Genomic DNA, 18096 nt, shown 5'->3' with positions numbered 1-18096 from the left:
CTTGTGTCTTCGTCAAATTTTATTTATGTAAGTGTAAAAGACCTTTTTGGGTATTCCTTCATCGTTGTTTATTAATCAATTTAAGAGCTCTATCTTTTTCCAGTTACTGTAATAGTTCCTTTAATCTTGACTGGCATTGACCAGTCAACTACTACGATATGATTGACCAGTGGGTAATGTATCACTTAACCAAAATAATCTTCGAAAACAACAGAAGTAATTTCTTCATCGTAGTATATCGCCTTCTGTAACAAATTCTAACAAACCTTGATCAACAAATCCTTTATCTACTACAGTATGAGTGATACACAACGACGACCTTTTAGTTCAGAGAAATAAGGAAAAAAATATCCTATTGGTGACACAACCCCCTCCAGGTCAAAACCAAATTGTTTGATTAATATTAACATCTATAATAATAACCTATATATATATATATATATATATATATATATATATATATATATATATATATATATATAAATGGGGTTGAAGTTTATTGGGTATCCAGCTGAATAAAACCAAGTGGTACTCTGTTTAAAACTTCAACTAAAAAAAATAAACTTCAACCCCATTTTCATCTAAAAAGTCAGCTGTTATTTAAAGGATATATATATATATATATATATATATATATATATATATATATATATATATATATATATATAACAACTTACTAAGGAAGTAAAACTTCACTTGTAGCTAAATTTTTATCTAAAATGATCCAAATTGGATTTAAGTGGGTACATCTATAGTACAAAAAACATACAAACGTTTTCAGACCAATCAGACCATCATCAGGTAGAAACTTTAGATCCAAAGTAGTTGGAACTAGCTACATAGTTAGGTCAAAAGACCTTGATATTACAATAATTAGGCCATTTAGGCTACAACAATGTCGACAATAAGTCGATGTTTAAAGAATTTAGAAATGTAGTGGTACTATAGTGTGGTCTTCATCTTGGCTTCAAACTGACTGACTGTCTAAATTCTTTAAACATCGACTTATTGTCGACATTGTTGTAGCCGAAATGGCCTAATTATTGTAATATCAAGGTCTTTTGACCTAACTATGTAGCTAGTCCCAACTACTTTGGATCTAAAGTTTCTACCTGATGATGGACTGATTGGTCTGAAAACGTTTGTGTGTTTTTTGTACTATAGATGTACCCACTTCAATCCAATTTGGATAATTTTAGATAAAAATTTTAATAAATTTATATACCATCTACCTACAAGTGAAGTTTTACTTCCTTAGTAAGTTTTTTATTATGGTATACAGGCAATTAGAGGAATATTTTCCTTTTTATTTTAATAACCTATATGTTTCCTGCAGTCGAATTTGATGATATACATAGTTATAAACAAATGAAGATCAAAAAACGGTAAATTTTCGCTTTTTTCGTCTATAACCAAAAAGTTAAGTATTTAAAACAAATTTGAGAGTGAGAAACTCATAAATCGTATAAAAAACTTCAATATGGCGTTCGCTGAATATCTCTATCCTTATTGGTTGCTTAGAAAATTGCAAAATAAATCATAAATTTTAAGTTTTTATAAATATTCATAACTTATGTAAAAATTAACTTAAAACGTTATTATTACACGGAATGCTGAGACTTCTGGTGCTTAAATCATACTCCAAATTTCAAAGCAATTGGTCAAATAGTTTAAAAGGTATTTAATTTGTTTTTCCCAAATTAATTTTTTTGCAACGCTCTAATTCAGAAAATTATGAAGTTATACTAATATTTTGGATAGTTTATGAAAGAAGAAGATTTACACTATTAATTTGATTAAAAAAAGATAACAAAAAAAATAATTCTAAATACTGCAAAATTATTTTGCAAAAACATGTGAATTAAAAAAAAGGGGGCTGACTTCGTCCCTAATTGTCCTAGGGCAATTGTTTTTCTTTCTAAATGTGTATAAAAATTCAGTCTTTCCAAATATGAAAAAATACTTTTTCTACGGGTAACGGTTAAAAAGGTATTCTAATTGTTTATAAGTAAGCAAAAAATCAACGTGTTTTTGCAAAATAATTTTACACTGTTTAGCATTACTTTCTGTCATTTTTTTTTAATTAAGTCAATAGTATAAAAATGTTCTTCCATAAACTGGCAGAAGTCTTAATGTCACCTCATAATTTTCTGACTTATACTGTTGCAAAAAACTTTTAAACTATGTGACCAATTACTTTGAAATTTAAAACATAATTTTAGCACCAGAAGTCTCAGCAATTCGTGTAATAAGATGGTTCTAAGTTAATTTTTACATAAGTTATGAATATTTATAAAAACTTAAAATTTATGATTTATTTTGCAATTTTCTAAGCAACCAATAAGGATAGACATATTCAGCGAACGCCATATTGAAATTTTTTAGACGATTTATGAGTTTCTTAGGGCCAATTTCTCATATCTAGTTCAACTCCAGTTTAACCTGAACTTCTAGTAAACGTCAGTTTAAAGTCAAAATCGTCTTTCTCAATTCCCGTTCAACCGATGGCAGTTTAAACTTGAACGATGATTGAACGGTGGAATTCGGCCGTTCAAAGATTTCAGAACTCAGTTCAGATGATTTCATGGACTACGCATGCGTTGTATTAACACGAAACACTGTCATAATATAATTATATCCTATTTTATTATATTAAGCCTAACGATAAACGATAACATTATTTGTGTTTTTATAATATTTATTTATAATCATTAAAATGGCTATTTGACTATAAATACTTAAATTTAACTTTATTCAAAAACAGCATAAAAAAGGTAGTTCAAAATGGTGACAGTTTTTACCTTTTGCCATCTATTGGCATTTCTCGAAAGCTGTAGAACGAGCACTTGCATGAACGCGCAATGAGAAATGCATTTCAAACAGAACCGGAGATCACCCGTGAACCCGGTTCAACTGAACCATAGGCAAGCGTCCACAGACCCGCATCGTACGCATCGGACGCATCGTACGCAACGGGTTTTAGTTTGCCTTGTACAGAAACTTATGTAACCGCGTCCACTGATCCGCATCGTACGGATCGCATTATCGATTGTCAAACTAAAATCCGTTGCATACGATGCGTACGATGCGGGTCTGTGGACGCTTGACTTTAAGTCAAGCGTCCACAGACCCGTATCGTACGCATCGTACGCAACGCATTTTAGTTTGACAATCGATAATGCGATCCGTACGATGCGGATCAGTGGACGCGGTTACATAAGTTTCTGTACAAGGCAAACTAAAATCCGTTGCGTACGATGCGTCCGATGCGTACGATGCGGGTCTGTGGACGCTTGCCTTAACGCAGGTATGAGAAATCGACCCTTACTCTCAAATTTGTTTAAAATGCTTAACTTTTTGGTTATAGACGAAAAAAGCGAAAATTTACCGTTTTTTTTATCTTCATTTGTTTATAACTATGTATATCATCAAAATCGGCTGCAGGAAACATAAAGGTTATTAATATAGATGTCCATACTACTCAAAAAATTTGGTTTCGGTCTGGAGGGGGATGTGTCACGAGAAAAATCTTATTTCTCTGGACTATTTACCAGTAGGAAATTTTATTCTAGTCAACAAATCTTCAGTAAATTTATTTATAAACCTTCGGTTCTTTAAACTTACAAAACAGTAAAAAACTTTTTCAGTGTAGTGTATAAGACATTTTCCAAACGGTTTACAATTTCGTCAGAACGTTTTCGATCTTATCAGATCATTATCACAGCATCAGAGACAATATAGTTATCAATTTTATTAAAACTATTCCCTTATAAGCAATAATCTATGATTGCATTTCAAAAGTTATTGAAATAACTAGAAGTTAATATTAACAGACCAGGCCAAGCAGCTTGTAGAAGTATGTCCAGAGTATTATGTAACAGAGATCTAAAATTGGCATTATCCGCCTACTTCGCTGCTACGTGTTCTCGGTCTTACTTTATGGTGTCGAGTCTTGGATATGGACTGTGAATAAAATCAATCTAAATCGCCTTGAGCCATTAGAAATGTGGTGCTATAGAATAATGTTAATTGTTTCTTGGGTAGAGAAGATTTGAAACTCCAAATCCAGAGATTATAAAAAGCATCAAGAAGAGAAATCTTGAGTATTTCCATGGAGCTGGAGACAATACGAAATCAATGTTAACAGACCAGGTCACAGCTACTTTTAGAAGGATGTCCAAAGTATTCTGTAACAGAGACCTAAAATTGGCATTAAGGATCCGCCTATTTCGCTGCTGCGTGTTATCGGTCGTACTTTGTGGTGTCCAGTCTTGAACTGTGAATAAAATCGATCTAAATCTCATTGAGGTTTTCGAAATGTGGTGCTATAGAAGAATTTTAAAAGTTTCTTGGGTGGAGAAGATTCAAAACTCCACAATAGTAGAACGCATCAGCAAGACTACTGAGATTATAAAAAGCATCAACAAGAGAAAGCTGGAGTATTTCCATGCAGCTGGAGAGAAATAACACGAAGTCAATATTAACAGACAAGGCCAAAGCCGCTTTTAGAAGGATGTCCAAAGTATTATGTAACAGAGACTTAAAATTTAACATTAAGGATCCGCCTACTTCGCAGCTACGTGTTCTCGGTCTTAATTTATGGTGTTGAGTCTTGGACTCTGAATAAAATCGATTTAAATCGCCTTGAGGCTTTCAAAATGTGGTGCTATAGAGATATAAAGAGATAAAATGTAGAATCGAGATAGCCCGCACGACATTTTTAAAAATGAGGTCATTCTTCTGTAATGATACCTTGCAACTTCAACTTCGAAAGCGCATGATTAAATGCTACATTTGGTTAGTCCTCTTGTATGGTGTCGAAGCATGGACATTAAAAATATCCACCATTAACCGTTTGAAGGCCTTTGAAATGTGGCTGCACAGACGTATACTGAAAATACCATGGACGGCTATGCTGACAAATGTGGCAGTCCTTAAGAGAGCAAATGCTACCCGCGAGCTGCTTGATAACATCAAACATAGAAAGATGGCCTATTTTGGACACGTAGTAAGGGGAGACCGGTATAATATTCTTCAACTTATTATGATGGGTAAAATCGAAGGACGCAGAAGAATTGGTAGAAGGCAGGCCTCTTGGTTGAAGCATATCCGGGAGTGGACAGGAATAAAGAAAGCAGAACACCTATTTAGAATAGCTCGAGACAGAGACAGTTTCGCCATGTTAATCGCCAACGTCAAGGGGACTTGATAGGGCACGTTAAGAAGAAGGTGCTATAGAAGAATTTTAAAAGTTTCTTGGGCGGAGAAGAATCGAAACTCCACAATACTAGAACGTATCAGCAAGACTACTGAGATTATAAAAAGCATCAAGAATAGAAAGCTGGAGTATTTCGAGGTCTCAAAAATATAGCAAATATGTAACAAAATATTATGCAACGAAACATAGCAAGCAAACGCAGTCCAGAACGAAGAAGAACTTCATGGTTGAAGAACTTGCGAGATTGGTATGATGTTGACTTCTTCTTCTTCAGGTGCCGTCCTCGTTCCGAAGTTTGGCTATCATCAAGGCTATGCGTATTTTTGATACCGTAGATCTAAATAATTGGCAGCTGCTGCACTTGTACCAATCTCTTAAATTCTTTAACCATGAATGTTTTCTTCTGCCAATGGATCTTTTACCTATTATTTTTCCCTGAATAATTAATTGTAGTAGCTGGTACTTTTGTCCCCTCATTATATGTCCCAAGTATTGCAGTTTGCGCTTTTTAATAGTAAGCGCAAGTTCTTTTCCTTTCTGCATCCTTCGCAACACTTCCATGTTTGTCACTCTCTCTGTCCACGATATTCTCAGTATCCTGCGGTACATCCACATCTCGAATGCTTCTATTTTCCTTGTATCGATCTTTTTCAGTGTCCAAGCTTCCATTCCATAGAAAAGAACTGACAGCACGTAACATCTCATGAGGCGAATTTTAAGATTTAAACTTAGCTCTCTTCCGCATAAAACTGTTTTCATTTTGGTAAAAGTAGCTCTAGCTTTTTCTATTCTGATCTTGATTTCTTCAGAGTTGTCGTTGTTTTCATTAATAACAGTTCCCAGGTAATTATATTTTCTAACACGCTCAATTCTTTGATCATGTACGGTTATGTCAGAAAAATTTTGTGGAGATTTCGACACCATCATTATTTTTGTTTTTTTGATGTTAAGTGATAAACCGAACTTTTCGCTGCACTCTACTATTCTGTTTATCAGTGTTTGGAGATCTTCCGGGGTGTCTGCTATTAATACTGTGTCACCACAATGATGTTGACACCAGCATGTAATTTAGGGTGGCAGTGAGTAAAATTAAAATAGCTATGATTGTAACCAACGTTCTGAAAGGACATGGTATACGATGAAAAAGAATGTTAACAGATTTAACTTAAAGGGAACATACTGAACCATACAGTTGAATCAGAATACGAATAGACGTGAACATATTGTGCGCGCTAGCAGATTTCAAGGCACACAGCGATCAGTTGGTCGAGAACCGTTTAGCTGTTTATGAGGATAGTTTCACTTGGTTTTACTGTAGAAGCGTTCGCGACGTTGACAAGTTTTGTGTAAAATCTCAATGTTAAATAATTTTTATTAACTGTGATTTTAAATGTTGTAACTGTTAATTTAATCTAAAAATGAATCAAAAGTATAAAGTGAAGCGAAAAATTTTGAATACTTAATCTCGTAAAATAATACACACAGTCTTAAAATTTTACCAACGAAAAATGGCTACTGATAAACCTATTATTGACTTTAAGAAAGTCCAAGTGTGTGTGGCTAGTTATAGGTAATTTGACGGTTTATTTAATACAAAGAATCATTAAAACTGATATTTTAGGATGCATTTTCAAGTATTTCTGTGTGTAGCATATAAAATATTGCAAAATGCCTTTGGAATCTATCTTTGAAATCTTTGGATTTATATACAAATGATTAATTATTTAACTGGCTGACTTCTTTGTACAGGAATAAGAAGAATAAAAGATAAATTAAGTTAATTTCACTATAAACCCAATACATTCAATCTAATACATTTTTATTCAATTTTTATCCAAAACTATCATATTTTTTGTGAAATTTTTTCTATCGCCTTGAATCTATAACTAAGCAAAATTCTGGATACAGTTATTCCCTTTTTTGATATTTCAAAAAAAGGAACAGTAACAAAAAACTACCTAACCGCCACTCGTAATAATCGTTATCACATACTAATCTTTATGACATTCTAATTGATGATTGGATGGAAATGGAATAATTACCAATTACTCATTTATAGCCGTTCAAATAAAATAATCCTGTTTTAAATATCTATATTTTAATCTTTTAGATTATGTTTGTACACCATCGTCCTCCAAAAAGTTTATTTATTTGCCCAATTTTGACATTGGAGTGAAAAATTTGTTTAAAACTTTTTTATCAACTGAGAGGTATACCATAAAATATTATAAAAGGATAATAAATCACTAATCTATGTGTAGAATATAATACCAACTAATTCGATAATCAACACATGCAGCGTGTTATGTGGAGACAGTTTATCGTGATTAAATGGTTTTTAAGCATGCAATAAACACAGAAAGATGTATTGCCTAATTAATTTTCACATGTTCACTAAATCTATTTCTCCGGGGGAGCCTAAAATCCCAACAGCCAAAATCCCGACAGCCAAAATCCCGACGGCCAAAACACCGACACGCCATAATCCCGTCACGCCAGAATCCCGACATGCAACAATCCTCGCATAAGCAAAAATCCCGACCACTACATTTTGAATATTTATTGTTTTCTTTTCAAATGCAATACCAAATCATATTATAGGGTATTGAAATTGAAAAATTAATTACTTACTAATAACTACGGGTACCTACTAATTATTATGTATTTTAAAAGAAAAAATCATTAAACACTCCATTTTATAATAATATAAAAGCTATACTTACTGGAATGGAAGGTTGTAAGTGACATGATAATATCTATTATATGAAAGTAAACTTGAATTCAGGATTTGATTATAGGTACATATTATATTATTGGACTATATTTATACTTACAAAGAAAATAATTTAATTCATATACCCATATTAGAAATTTTATTTAGAAAATTAGTTCATATTAAATGGTAAATTCTTATGGCCATAAACAAAAAACCAAAAATAAATGTAATTATATGTTAAAAAGGAACTTATCAAACCTGTCGGGATTCTGGCGTGTCGGGATTTTGGCCTGTCGGGATTCTGGCGTGTCGGTATTTTGGCGGTCGGGATTTTGGCTGTCGGGATTTTGGCTGTCGGGATTTTGGGGTAGACCCATATTTCTCATAGTACTCATAATCAACTCCAGACTATTTATCATATTCATAATCAACTTCAGACTAGTTCATGTCTATTTCCATTCCTTTGTTTTGTGGCTCTCTAGGAATTCCGAAGATATCGGACTACCTTCCACATAATGTCAATCAACATAACACAAGAATATACATATGTAGTTACTAGTCCCTTGGTTAAATGAGGAATCCACTGATGGTTGGCAATGGTTTTCCACGTGTGTTCGGATATGTCTTGGTCCAACTGCTATGACTCAAGTACTATATTTGGCAAGTCATCTCCCCGAATAATATAGGTATTATGTCTGGGAATATTGAAAAAGTCAGTTATTAAAACTCGATCGATAGTAGACACTTATTGTCTGAGATACCACATACTATGTTTTAATGAGAATCTGTAATGGAACAACCATGTATCTTCAGTTCAAATGAAGAAACACTAAACAGCCAAATTAAATCTAAACTGCTTTATTCAATAGAGACGGCTCATATGCAATATTATATGCTCTATTGCCTATGAGCAGTGTCGACGAGGGGTAATCGACTGGATCTACAATACTGCCATTAGGCCAATGCTAAATACGTGGTTATTGCTTGGCACCAAAATTGCTACAGGCAACAGCGATCAAGAAACTAAATCATAGATATTTTTAGCGAATGGCTTGCCTAATTTTAACAGGTGCATATAAAAAACACCAAGTGCTTCAATGGAATTGCTCATTGGCATCACCCTTCTGAACATAATATATGTCAAAGTGGTGGCGCTGCGCTGGTTTCAGCGGGTGCAAACCTTAATGTAGAAATGGGACAATTGAAATGTCGCTTCTGGCGAGGAGTTGCGCTACAGGCAGGCTGAGACTCAATTAAACCTAGGTTTGTTTTCGACAAACCCTACAGTATCGAAAAAAGAAACAATCCAAAGGACTTTTATTAGTGTTGCCCAAATGCAAGACCAAGATGAGACTTAAACAGTCTTGGTCTTGGTCTTGCGCCAGTACACCTGGTCTTGGTCTTGGTATTGCGCTCCCGGTCTTGGTCTTGGTCTTGGTCTTGGTCTTGCAGCAAGAGTCTTGCAAGTCTCGCAGTTGATCATTAGCCTATTGCATATCTTAGAACAACGTAACAGACAGGTACATTTTAAGCTTGACTATCATAGCCATAGTAAAGACTAGCCAAATTAATAAATATCTAAACAACTGACACCGGATGGGGTTTGAACCCACGATCTACGTGATCCCTGCCTATGTTCTAACTAACTAAAATTAAAACTACCGCTTAAAACCCACAAAATTTCATTTGCATATCTGAACCGGTTTTAGAGCAATAAATAAGTCGTCAGTTTGTAAGAAAAATTTCAACCCCCCCCCCTACTTGGAAGGAAAACAAAGCATTTGTAAAGTAAACGTTTATGAACCAAACTGTCATTACTTTTTCGTGCAGAATTACCCATTAAAGTTTGCCATACTTATTTAAGAACCTTCTGTATTGATGAAAAATATGGCTAGTTAAAAAAGTACCTAACTTTTTTATTATCCAATATAAGTGAATGAATAAAAAAACATAATGTTAAGAAAATATGAGGCTACAGCTGGGCTTTAATTTCAGTATGCTATTGCATGCTAGAATAATAAGTTAGCATAATGCTAGAATATTCCACAGAGTGAGTAAAAACACAGTTTGATTGGTACACCCGGTATACACTGACAATAGCACCTGTCTAGCAACAATATCTATTATTACTGCGATATTTATAAAGAATAAGACGAAATATTAAAAAAAATCACTTAAATTGGACAACAGGTTTAGGAAATTTGAGACATTAAAAATGACCCGTTTTTAGGGTGGTGTTTTAATTTCTTGGAGAAGTGTATATCGTTAAAATAATATTTCAGCATTATTTTTACAGGATAGCCGGCATTATCTCTACCGGGTGGTGAATCGTAAAATGGGCCATAGGAAACTCAATGTAAAATTCTAAAGTGTTGAATTCCTGCTTCCCTAATTATTTTACATCAAAAGCCATGAGAAGTTATTTGTAGAGGATTGAAATCTGTATTAAAAACAAAAGTTACAATTGTTATATGATTTGAACACATTCCAAAATTTTGAAAATATAATACATTTGCCACAGTAGGTATGTGTGTACAAGTTAGGCCCCACGTTACTATTTAACTGACAGTGTGCACACTACTGACTGAAGAAAACATCTTTAATATTAATACTTTTCTCCTCTACTGTTCAAATTGTTTTCATTGTCACCGAACGCAACTGTTAAAAACATTATTGCACTGTGTGTGGCCTAACTTTGGCGTATTACTCTGAAAAATGTATTATATTTTTACAAAATTTTAAATAATTATTAATCGTAGAACAAGTTTAACAGTTGTTTTCAATACAGATTTCAATTCTCTACAAATAGTTTCCATGACTTTTGATGTAAAATAATTAGGGAAGCAGGAATTCAACAGTTTAGAATTTTACATTGAGTTTCCTATGGCCCGTTTTCCAATTCACCACCCTGTATACTTTTGTCTGGTTATGATATTTATAAATAATAGCCCCGCTGTTTCGGCAAATTTTGTTTAGCCCAGTGACCTCATAACACAGGACACAGTCAGCAGAAACAATTCATAATAGTCTTACTATAATAATGTATAATGAAAAAATTATTTATGTAAATTTATATACCTAAGTGCTAAGGTGACATATTTTTAAACAGTTTTGATACGATATTCGATATTACTGTAGGTGTCGCAACGTAGGAATGTGGTGTTATATGAATGTGATGAGAAGACGACTATTCTCAAAACCAGGACAATTAATTTCAGAGTAAAGAAGTCGGCTGCTGAGAAAGATTGTACTAAAAAAAAATATTTTTACATTATAATAATGACCTCTGAGTACATGTCAAATGTGTCGAGTGTGTTTTTAATGGATATTTTGATTCGCTATGTATGTTTATGGTATTGTTCGTAATGTGCATAAGTCCAATTTTCAAAATTTTTGTTGCAATTTTTTTTGTTTCTCATAGAGTATCTAAGAATATAGCCGAACTTATATACTCCCTAAAACGACCCTTAGTTCAAACTGCAAGACGCAAGAGTCTCGCAGGCTTAGTCTTGTTCTTGCTCAAGTCTTGCACGGTAAGTCTTGGTCTTGGCTAAAATTAGGCGGTCTTGGTCTTGGTCTTGCGAAAACGCAAGAACAAGACCAAGACTGCAAGACCAAGACCGATTTTGGGCAACACTAGTTTTTATATTGTAGGATAATTCTATAGAATAGAAGAATAAGAGCACATCAAGACGTAAATCAGAACATCTTGGACATATAATCGAAGGACCAAGATAAGAGTTTACATCTGCTAATTCTCGACGGGAAAATTAAAGGATAGAAATATATAGGGCGGAGGAAACTTTTCTGGTTGAGAATTTTGCGACAGTGGCTTTTGGTTGACCGACAAAAAATTGACATGGTGGGCGGCTACACATATCTTGGTACCAACATGAACAGCCAATGGGGCCAGTCTATTGAACTAAAACAAAGAAGAGGAAACAAGACCTGCTTTCGTAACGATGAAGTCTCTTTTCGGAAGTTACGATTTACCATTTGGTACCAAAATTTCTAATCATCAGATACTATGTATTTTCTACATTATTATACGGAGTAGAGGCCTGGGCACTTTCTGAACCTTCTTTAAGAAAACTCGAGGTCTTCGAGATATAGAGTTACACTCGCATCTTAAGAATTTCATGGGTAGATCGTGTGACTAATGTTGAGGTCCTACGTAGAATGGGTAAGGAATTCGAGTTGAGTTTATTAACACAATCAGAGAGCGCAAATTAGAATATCTTGGCCATATTATGAGGACAGAGATATGGCTTATTGCAACTCATTCTTCAGGGCAAGTTATTTGGAAAGGGACTAGCAGGGAGAAGAAGAATAAATATATTGGCTTCAAAGTCTGAGAAAGTGGTACAATACATATCTGCATCTGCAACCGGACTATTCCAAATAACAGCAAGCAAAGTTAGGATAGCCATACATAAGATCCGAAACGGATAGGCACCGTAAGAAGAAGAAGGATAGTTTTCACAACAGACCAATTTATTGTTACACGTAGCACAAGACCGAGATCAATTTAAGAATACATAAACAAAGTAGTTGCCGACGTTCCCTATGAACATGGCGGCACCCTAAGAAGAATTATATTTCTTCATGACGTTTTTGTACTTAATTACCATACTTTTAGTAAAATCGCTTTGTGTTATTCTTTTTCTCCGTCGAGATCAATAGTTTATGGTAATTCTCTGGATTGCATACTCCAATGACATTTAAATATATTTGATTATTTTTTATCTAAAAAAATCCACGAGGAAAAAAATTTCCTGTAGTTGGCCGTATACCATTTATTACAAAAAAACATGAAATCCTTTATAAAAGGTATATTTGTTAAAATCCCCATACAGGCCTACATCATAAAACAAACAGAACTAGTTTTCAATCGTTTGACCGATCATCATCAGTGTTTCTTGAACCAAACATGCTAACCACCAAAGTAAAAATATTAGGGTAAAAAACCTCACTTGCTTCCACACAGCCATGATGTGAACAAGTCAAATTTAGCTCAATGGTACCTCGAGCGTGAAACATTGGATATTTTATACATCCATGTGTAAAATCACATATTTTTTATATGTTCCTATGACGGATTAATTTTAAAGGGTTTTTAGCATGTTTGATTCAAGAAACACTGATGATTATCGGTCAAACGATTGAAAACTAGTTCTGTTTGTTTTATGATGTAGCCCTGTATAGGGATTTTAACAAATATACCTTTTATAAAGGATTTCATGTTTTTTTTTATTTTTTATCTCTTTAAGAACAATTCTTTCTGAAAACTAATTCCAACAACAATCTATTTGGTAATTGGTTTTAACTTTTTTATTTTAAATGAATTTCGACTCGATTCAAGTTCTCTGTTTAACCCAGGTATGACAATACCAAAAGGCACCGCTAGGAAAATATTCCAATTTGCGGTTCAGAGAACCCGTATGAAACGAGTCTGTGTACTCTAATACAGAGTAAAATTAAGATTTAAATCTGTCTCTTTCCATCCTCCGATAGTACTATTTCTAGGTCTACCTGTTGTCAAGGAGGCTCTGAGGAAGACAGCTCTGAGGAACAGTCGAAATTAATTTCACTTACTCCCCGTTAGAGGGCTTTCTAACTATACTGCGATATAAATAGTTTTAATTTATATCAAGAAACTACGGTCGTGTTGGTGTAAATTTGTGTTCCTCAGAGCCTCCTTGACAACAGGTAGACCTAGAAATAGTACTATCGGAGGATGGAGGGAGACAGATTTAAATCAAAACGAAGCCGTAGGTTTCTTATTTTTTTTATTTTATCATATTTCATGCTTTTTTTAGGTCCAGAAATATTTAAATTATATCGTAAAAAATTATGTTTTTGTTACCACCAATTTTTTTATTGAATGCTAACTACAAGCATCAATTAATTTACTTACTCTTAATTGACAGTCAAAAATGAAAATAAATTTATTGTTAATATAAGCTGATATTTTTTAACCTCTAAACTGTTTCGTGTCCACGTTTTTAAAACAGTATCACTATCGTTTCCGATTCGATACTAACTCCATGATGACGGGTGACCGGGGTGTCAGTGTAAGTAACTATACTATTCACTATACATGCGTATACTGATAATAGTATTTGTTAAAATTTGCGTACACAACAATCGGATTTTCGTAATAAAAAAAAACATCTGCATTCAAGGAATTATCTAGGTCATTTGATTTCTTATCAGTGTATTCGATGTGACTTAAGTTATACGAGCAGTTCGTGTTTCATAAGTTTTTATAGAACGGTTATTTTTTGAAATTTTAAATTATTGGTTCCCTCTATGAACCCCTTTCTAAAGAACAAACAGTTTTTTGCCGTATAATTGTTTTTTATGGTATGTGTATTGTTAATTGTTTCATTGGTGTTTGATTTTTAGTGAAAAAGAGTTCATTTACTCGCGGTTTTTGCTCTGAAATTTGAAGAACCCCTTGGATTAACATGAAATTTGGCATATACATTGCTAACATGTCAAAGAAAAAAAGTGATATTGTGCTTATGTGTGTTTTTGCCCTGGGATGAGTACTACCCCTTCTCGGGGTGAAAAATATAAGGTCAATACTTTTCGAGTTATTTGTGACTGAATACATTTTTTCAATGAAAAAAAAACACGTTTTTATATGGTTTTTCGCAAATGTTAAAAAGTAAGTATTTTATCGAAAAAATATTCTTAAATGACTTATATAGTAGGTGAGGAAAGTATGCGAAATGTGCAGTCACTAGAGCGCTTTGGGGACCTATTGGGTTGTTAAGAGTAGGTTCTAAAACCAAAAAAAGTTAAGTAAAGTTTTCCATTTTAGTGGAGACTTTCCATTTTTAATTTTCCATTTCCAACAATCGTTTTTTCCGACTATAGCGCCATTTATCCATAATTCGTAAAAATGTTTCAAATAAAAGTTACTTATTTTTACGTAAGGAATTCGAATCTAGAATAAAAAATGGGGCTCTTATTTAAAATTTTAAAGTAACCCCCACCCCACCTCCGTGGGGGGTCGTGTTTGGTGCCATTCGATAGATTTTTCAAATATATTGAATAAGTGTATTTTTAAGTTTTTCGATCTGATGTTCATTTCGCGAAATATCGCGAGATTCATATTTAAAATTTTAAATTTCCCCCCCCCCCCCCAGCCCTCTTTGTGGGGAGTCGTCTTTGTGGTCATTCGGTAGATTTTTGACAAATATTGAGCACATATTTTTTAGTTTTTAGATCTATCGTTCATATCGCGAAATATTCGCTTTTTCTTGTGAAACTTTGTGACTCACCCATTTCCTTACGCCCCGCCCAAATCGTCAGATTTTTGAAATATACACTGTTTTGCATGTACTTAACTTACCTTATCTTAATCTGACGATTTCGAGTTTTTCTAAGGATAGATTTTTTTTCGGCCCCCCCTTAACGAATCCTGTGTTTAGAGCCAATATATCGTAGAGGTACATCTACAGGGTACCAGGTTTCTCCCCATATGATAATCTGACGCGCTCGAGTTACTGCAAAAATTCCCGCTTGGGCTCCCCTACCATTACAAAAAAATGAAAAAAAATGTATGTATGAAGTCTGTATGCCCAGTAGAGGCAGATTTGTAGCTAAAGAAATGTAGGTTCTTATTCGTCAAATTCCAAATCGAATATTTCAACGTAAAGTAACCAAAAAATGAAACACTTTTCGGGGAAAACTCATCACAACATTTTTTAAGTATTTAAAAAAATCTTTATATTGGTTTTGTAAAAGCAGTTTATAGCATCAAAAGTAAATCGTGAAAATCACCCCCTAATTAGCATCCCAAATGAAATTAATCGTTACCGCTTTACAAGTTACTTTACTTATGTATTGTTTATATGATTTATAAATTTCATTGGTTCAAAGTGGTTATTTTTGAAAAAAATTGGTTTTAAAGTAATTTGTTTAATTTTGAAGAAAAAATGCATTTTTTTTAAATAACTTAAAAATTATTAGTGATACCAAAAATCTCAAAGAGTAAAAAAATGTTTAGAATAGTCAGTTTATTTATTTCCGGTCTTATGTTTAACTTATGTTTTTTCACCCCCAGAGTAAAAGCACACATTATCGGCACAATTTCACTTATTTTCTATGTATATAGAGACATATGTATTTCTATGTGACATATTAACTATGTGTATGCCAAATTTCATGTCAATCCAAGCGGTTCTTTAAAACCTGGAGGTTTTGCAATGTTTTACCGTGAGTGAATGGACTAAAAGGTTCATTAAGTACATGTTGTTTTAGGAAGGAATATATTTTTAAGTTTCAGTTTTATAAAATATTTCGGTACATGTAGACATACATATAGGTACATTTTTCGCGCTTTTGCAATTTAATTTTTCTTTTCTTTTTTTATTTATTTGATCCTATTTATCTTTTTCCAAATAAGATAAGTGCTTGATAAAATGATGGCGAGGCATTATATTATTATGTTCAAATATTCCTGAAGTTAAAAAAAGAGTGTGTGTACTTCTGTACGCACGTAAGAAGTTATACTTCTTTGTCTCATAAAAAAACATTTTTTATATATACCTCATACAAAATTGATAAAATTTGATATAAGATGGTTATATTTTAGGTTTTAGATCATGCAGAACATTCTATAAAGAATAACTTTTCTTTCGTAAAATTAATAACCATAAGTTACCAATTAAGTTACCATAATTGAAATAACAGAAAATAATTTCTTTTTCAAATAGAAGGATGTAATTGCATATTAGAATATAGTTCTAATTCCAATTAAATTTTCATAATAACAATGTTCAATATTGTAAAAATAAAGCTACTTTTCTCTTGAGTGAAATTTATATTTTTTGACATACCCTGTATATTACCCATAAAATTTACTATCTGATGGTTGAATCATAGATTCTAGATATTGCAGAACCTTTTATGCAGAACAACTATTTTTCGTAAAATGAATAATAAAAAAGTTTTCCATATTATGGTTCCAACTTACAAGATGACAAAAATATTTTTAAATCAGTAGGCAAGTCAAAAGTGTAAACTTAACCTTAATTTAACCAGAGTTATAATTGGTTCGCTAAACTCAGACATAACTGGCTAGTGTTTTTAGTAGATATTTTTTTTTGTTTTTGGCCAATTTTGCGAAATCTGGCAAAATTATTAACTATTTAGAAATTTTTTTTTTGCCAATTTTATAAAATTGGCAAAATTACTTACTAAAATCACTAGCCATTTGTCGTAACACTAGTGGTACTCATTATTTTCTTTTAAAATATCATACAATATATTATTTACAAAAGTATATACAAATCCCGTATGATATCACTACTTTATAGCATTTTCAATATCTTCCGTAAGTCCAAACGCTGAGTTTCCAATTTTTTTTCAAGGCGTCCAACTTTCTTTGAAGCGAAGCTCAATTGTTCAAATATAAAAAAAAACTCTCCTGTGGTGCATTGTCCGTATGAGATGATATGCCAGTCGCTAATGCATCATTGTCCTCTATGTTAACTTTTTGATTTATCTGTTCAGCCTACAAAAAAATTTAATCCAATTTAAATTTTAGATCACAACTACACCTGATATGAATAACATTGTAACTCCACTTATAATGTTTTTTAAGTATTGCTTAAATGACACCTATAAAGGACAACTTTCATTCTGATCTAAAAACTTTTATTCTATCTTATGTACCTAATAGGTCTGGATCCCGCGTATGAAAAAAAAAGAATGTGTGTGTACTTTGTACGCACGTAAGAAGTTATACTTCTATTATATGATTTAAACGAAATTAATATACTTTTTATTTATATTTTGTTTAAATATTAAACTAATTTATACTTACTACTTCTCAAAGATTTTTATTAGAACAGTGCCAAAAATTAAAATAATAAAAGAATAAAACACACACAAACACATTAAACAAGCCACAAATGATGTCTGAACATTAATTGTCGAAAATTTTTTTAACTAAATACGTATTTTCTGAAAATACAATTATATAATAAATATACTTACAATCATAAAATGTATTAAAAAAACAAAAAAGAAAGTTTCTATTGGGACTCGAACCAGCGCTGATAAGAGCGGTTGGTATTGGAATTCATTCGCCTTCTCCGCTTAGCCACAGACACTATGTGTCATTATTTACGAAGATCGACTAACT

At 32.8% G+C, this 18096-nt stretch overlaps 1 protein-coding gene across 3 annotated transcripts in view; it reads left to right on the top strand.

Annotated features, from left to right (window-relative positions):
* Positions 1 to 18096, top strand: part of LOC126878771 (monocarboxylate transporter 14-like) — a 158604-nt gene that overhangs the window by 26606 nt on the left and 113902 nt on the right. Inside the window, exon 1 of one of the 3 annotated variants that reach the window (XM_050641667.1) lies at positions 14283 to 14300. The exons of the other annotated variants lie outside the window; for them this stretch is intronic. Within the exon in view, the coding sequence (XP_050497624.1) occupies positions 14298 to 14300 (3 nt within the window). The 5' untranslated portion in view covers positions 14283 to 14297. Of the gene's footprint in view, positions 1 to 14282; positions 14301 to 18096 lie in introns of those variants that run through there. 3 annotated transcript variants of the gene reach the window in all.

Source organism: Diabrotica virgifera, chromosome 1 (assembly GCF_917563875.1).
Source record: "Diabrotica virgifera virgifera chromosome 1, PGI_DIABVI_V3a".
Lineage (NCBI taxonomy): Eukaryota > Metazoa > Arthropoda > Insecta > Coleoptera > Chrysomelidae > Diabrotica > Diabrotica virgifera.
The sequence above is the reverse complement of the archived record's forward strand: the minus strand, read 5'-3'. Positions and strand labels throughout refer to the sequence as shown.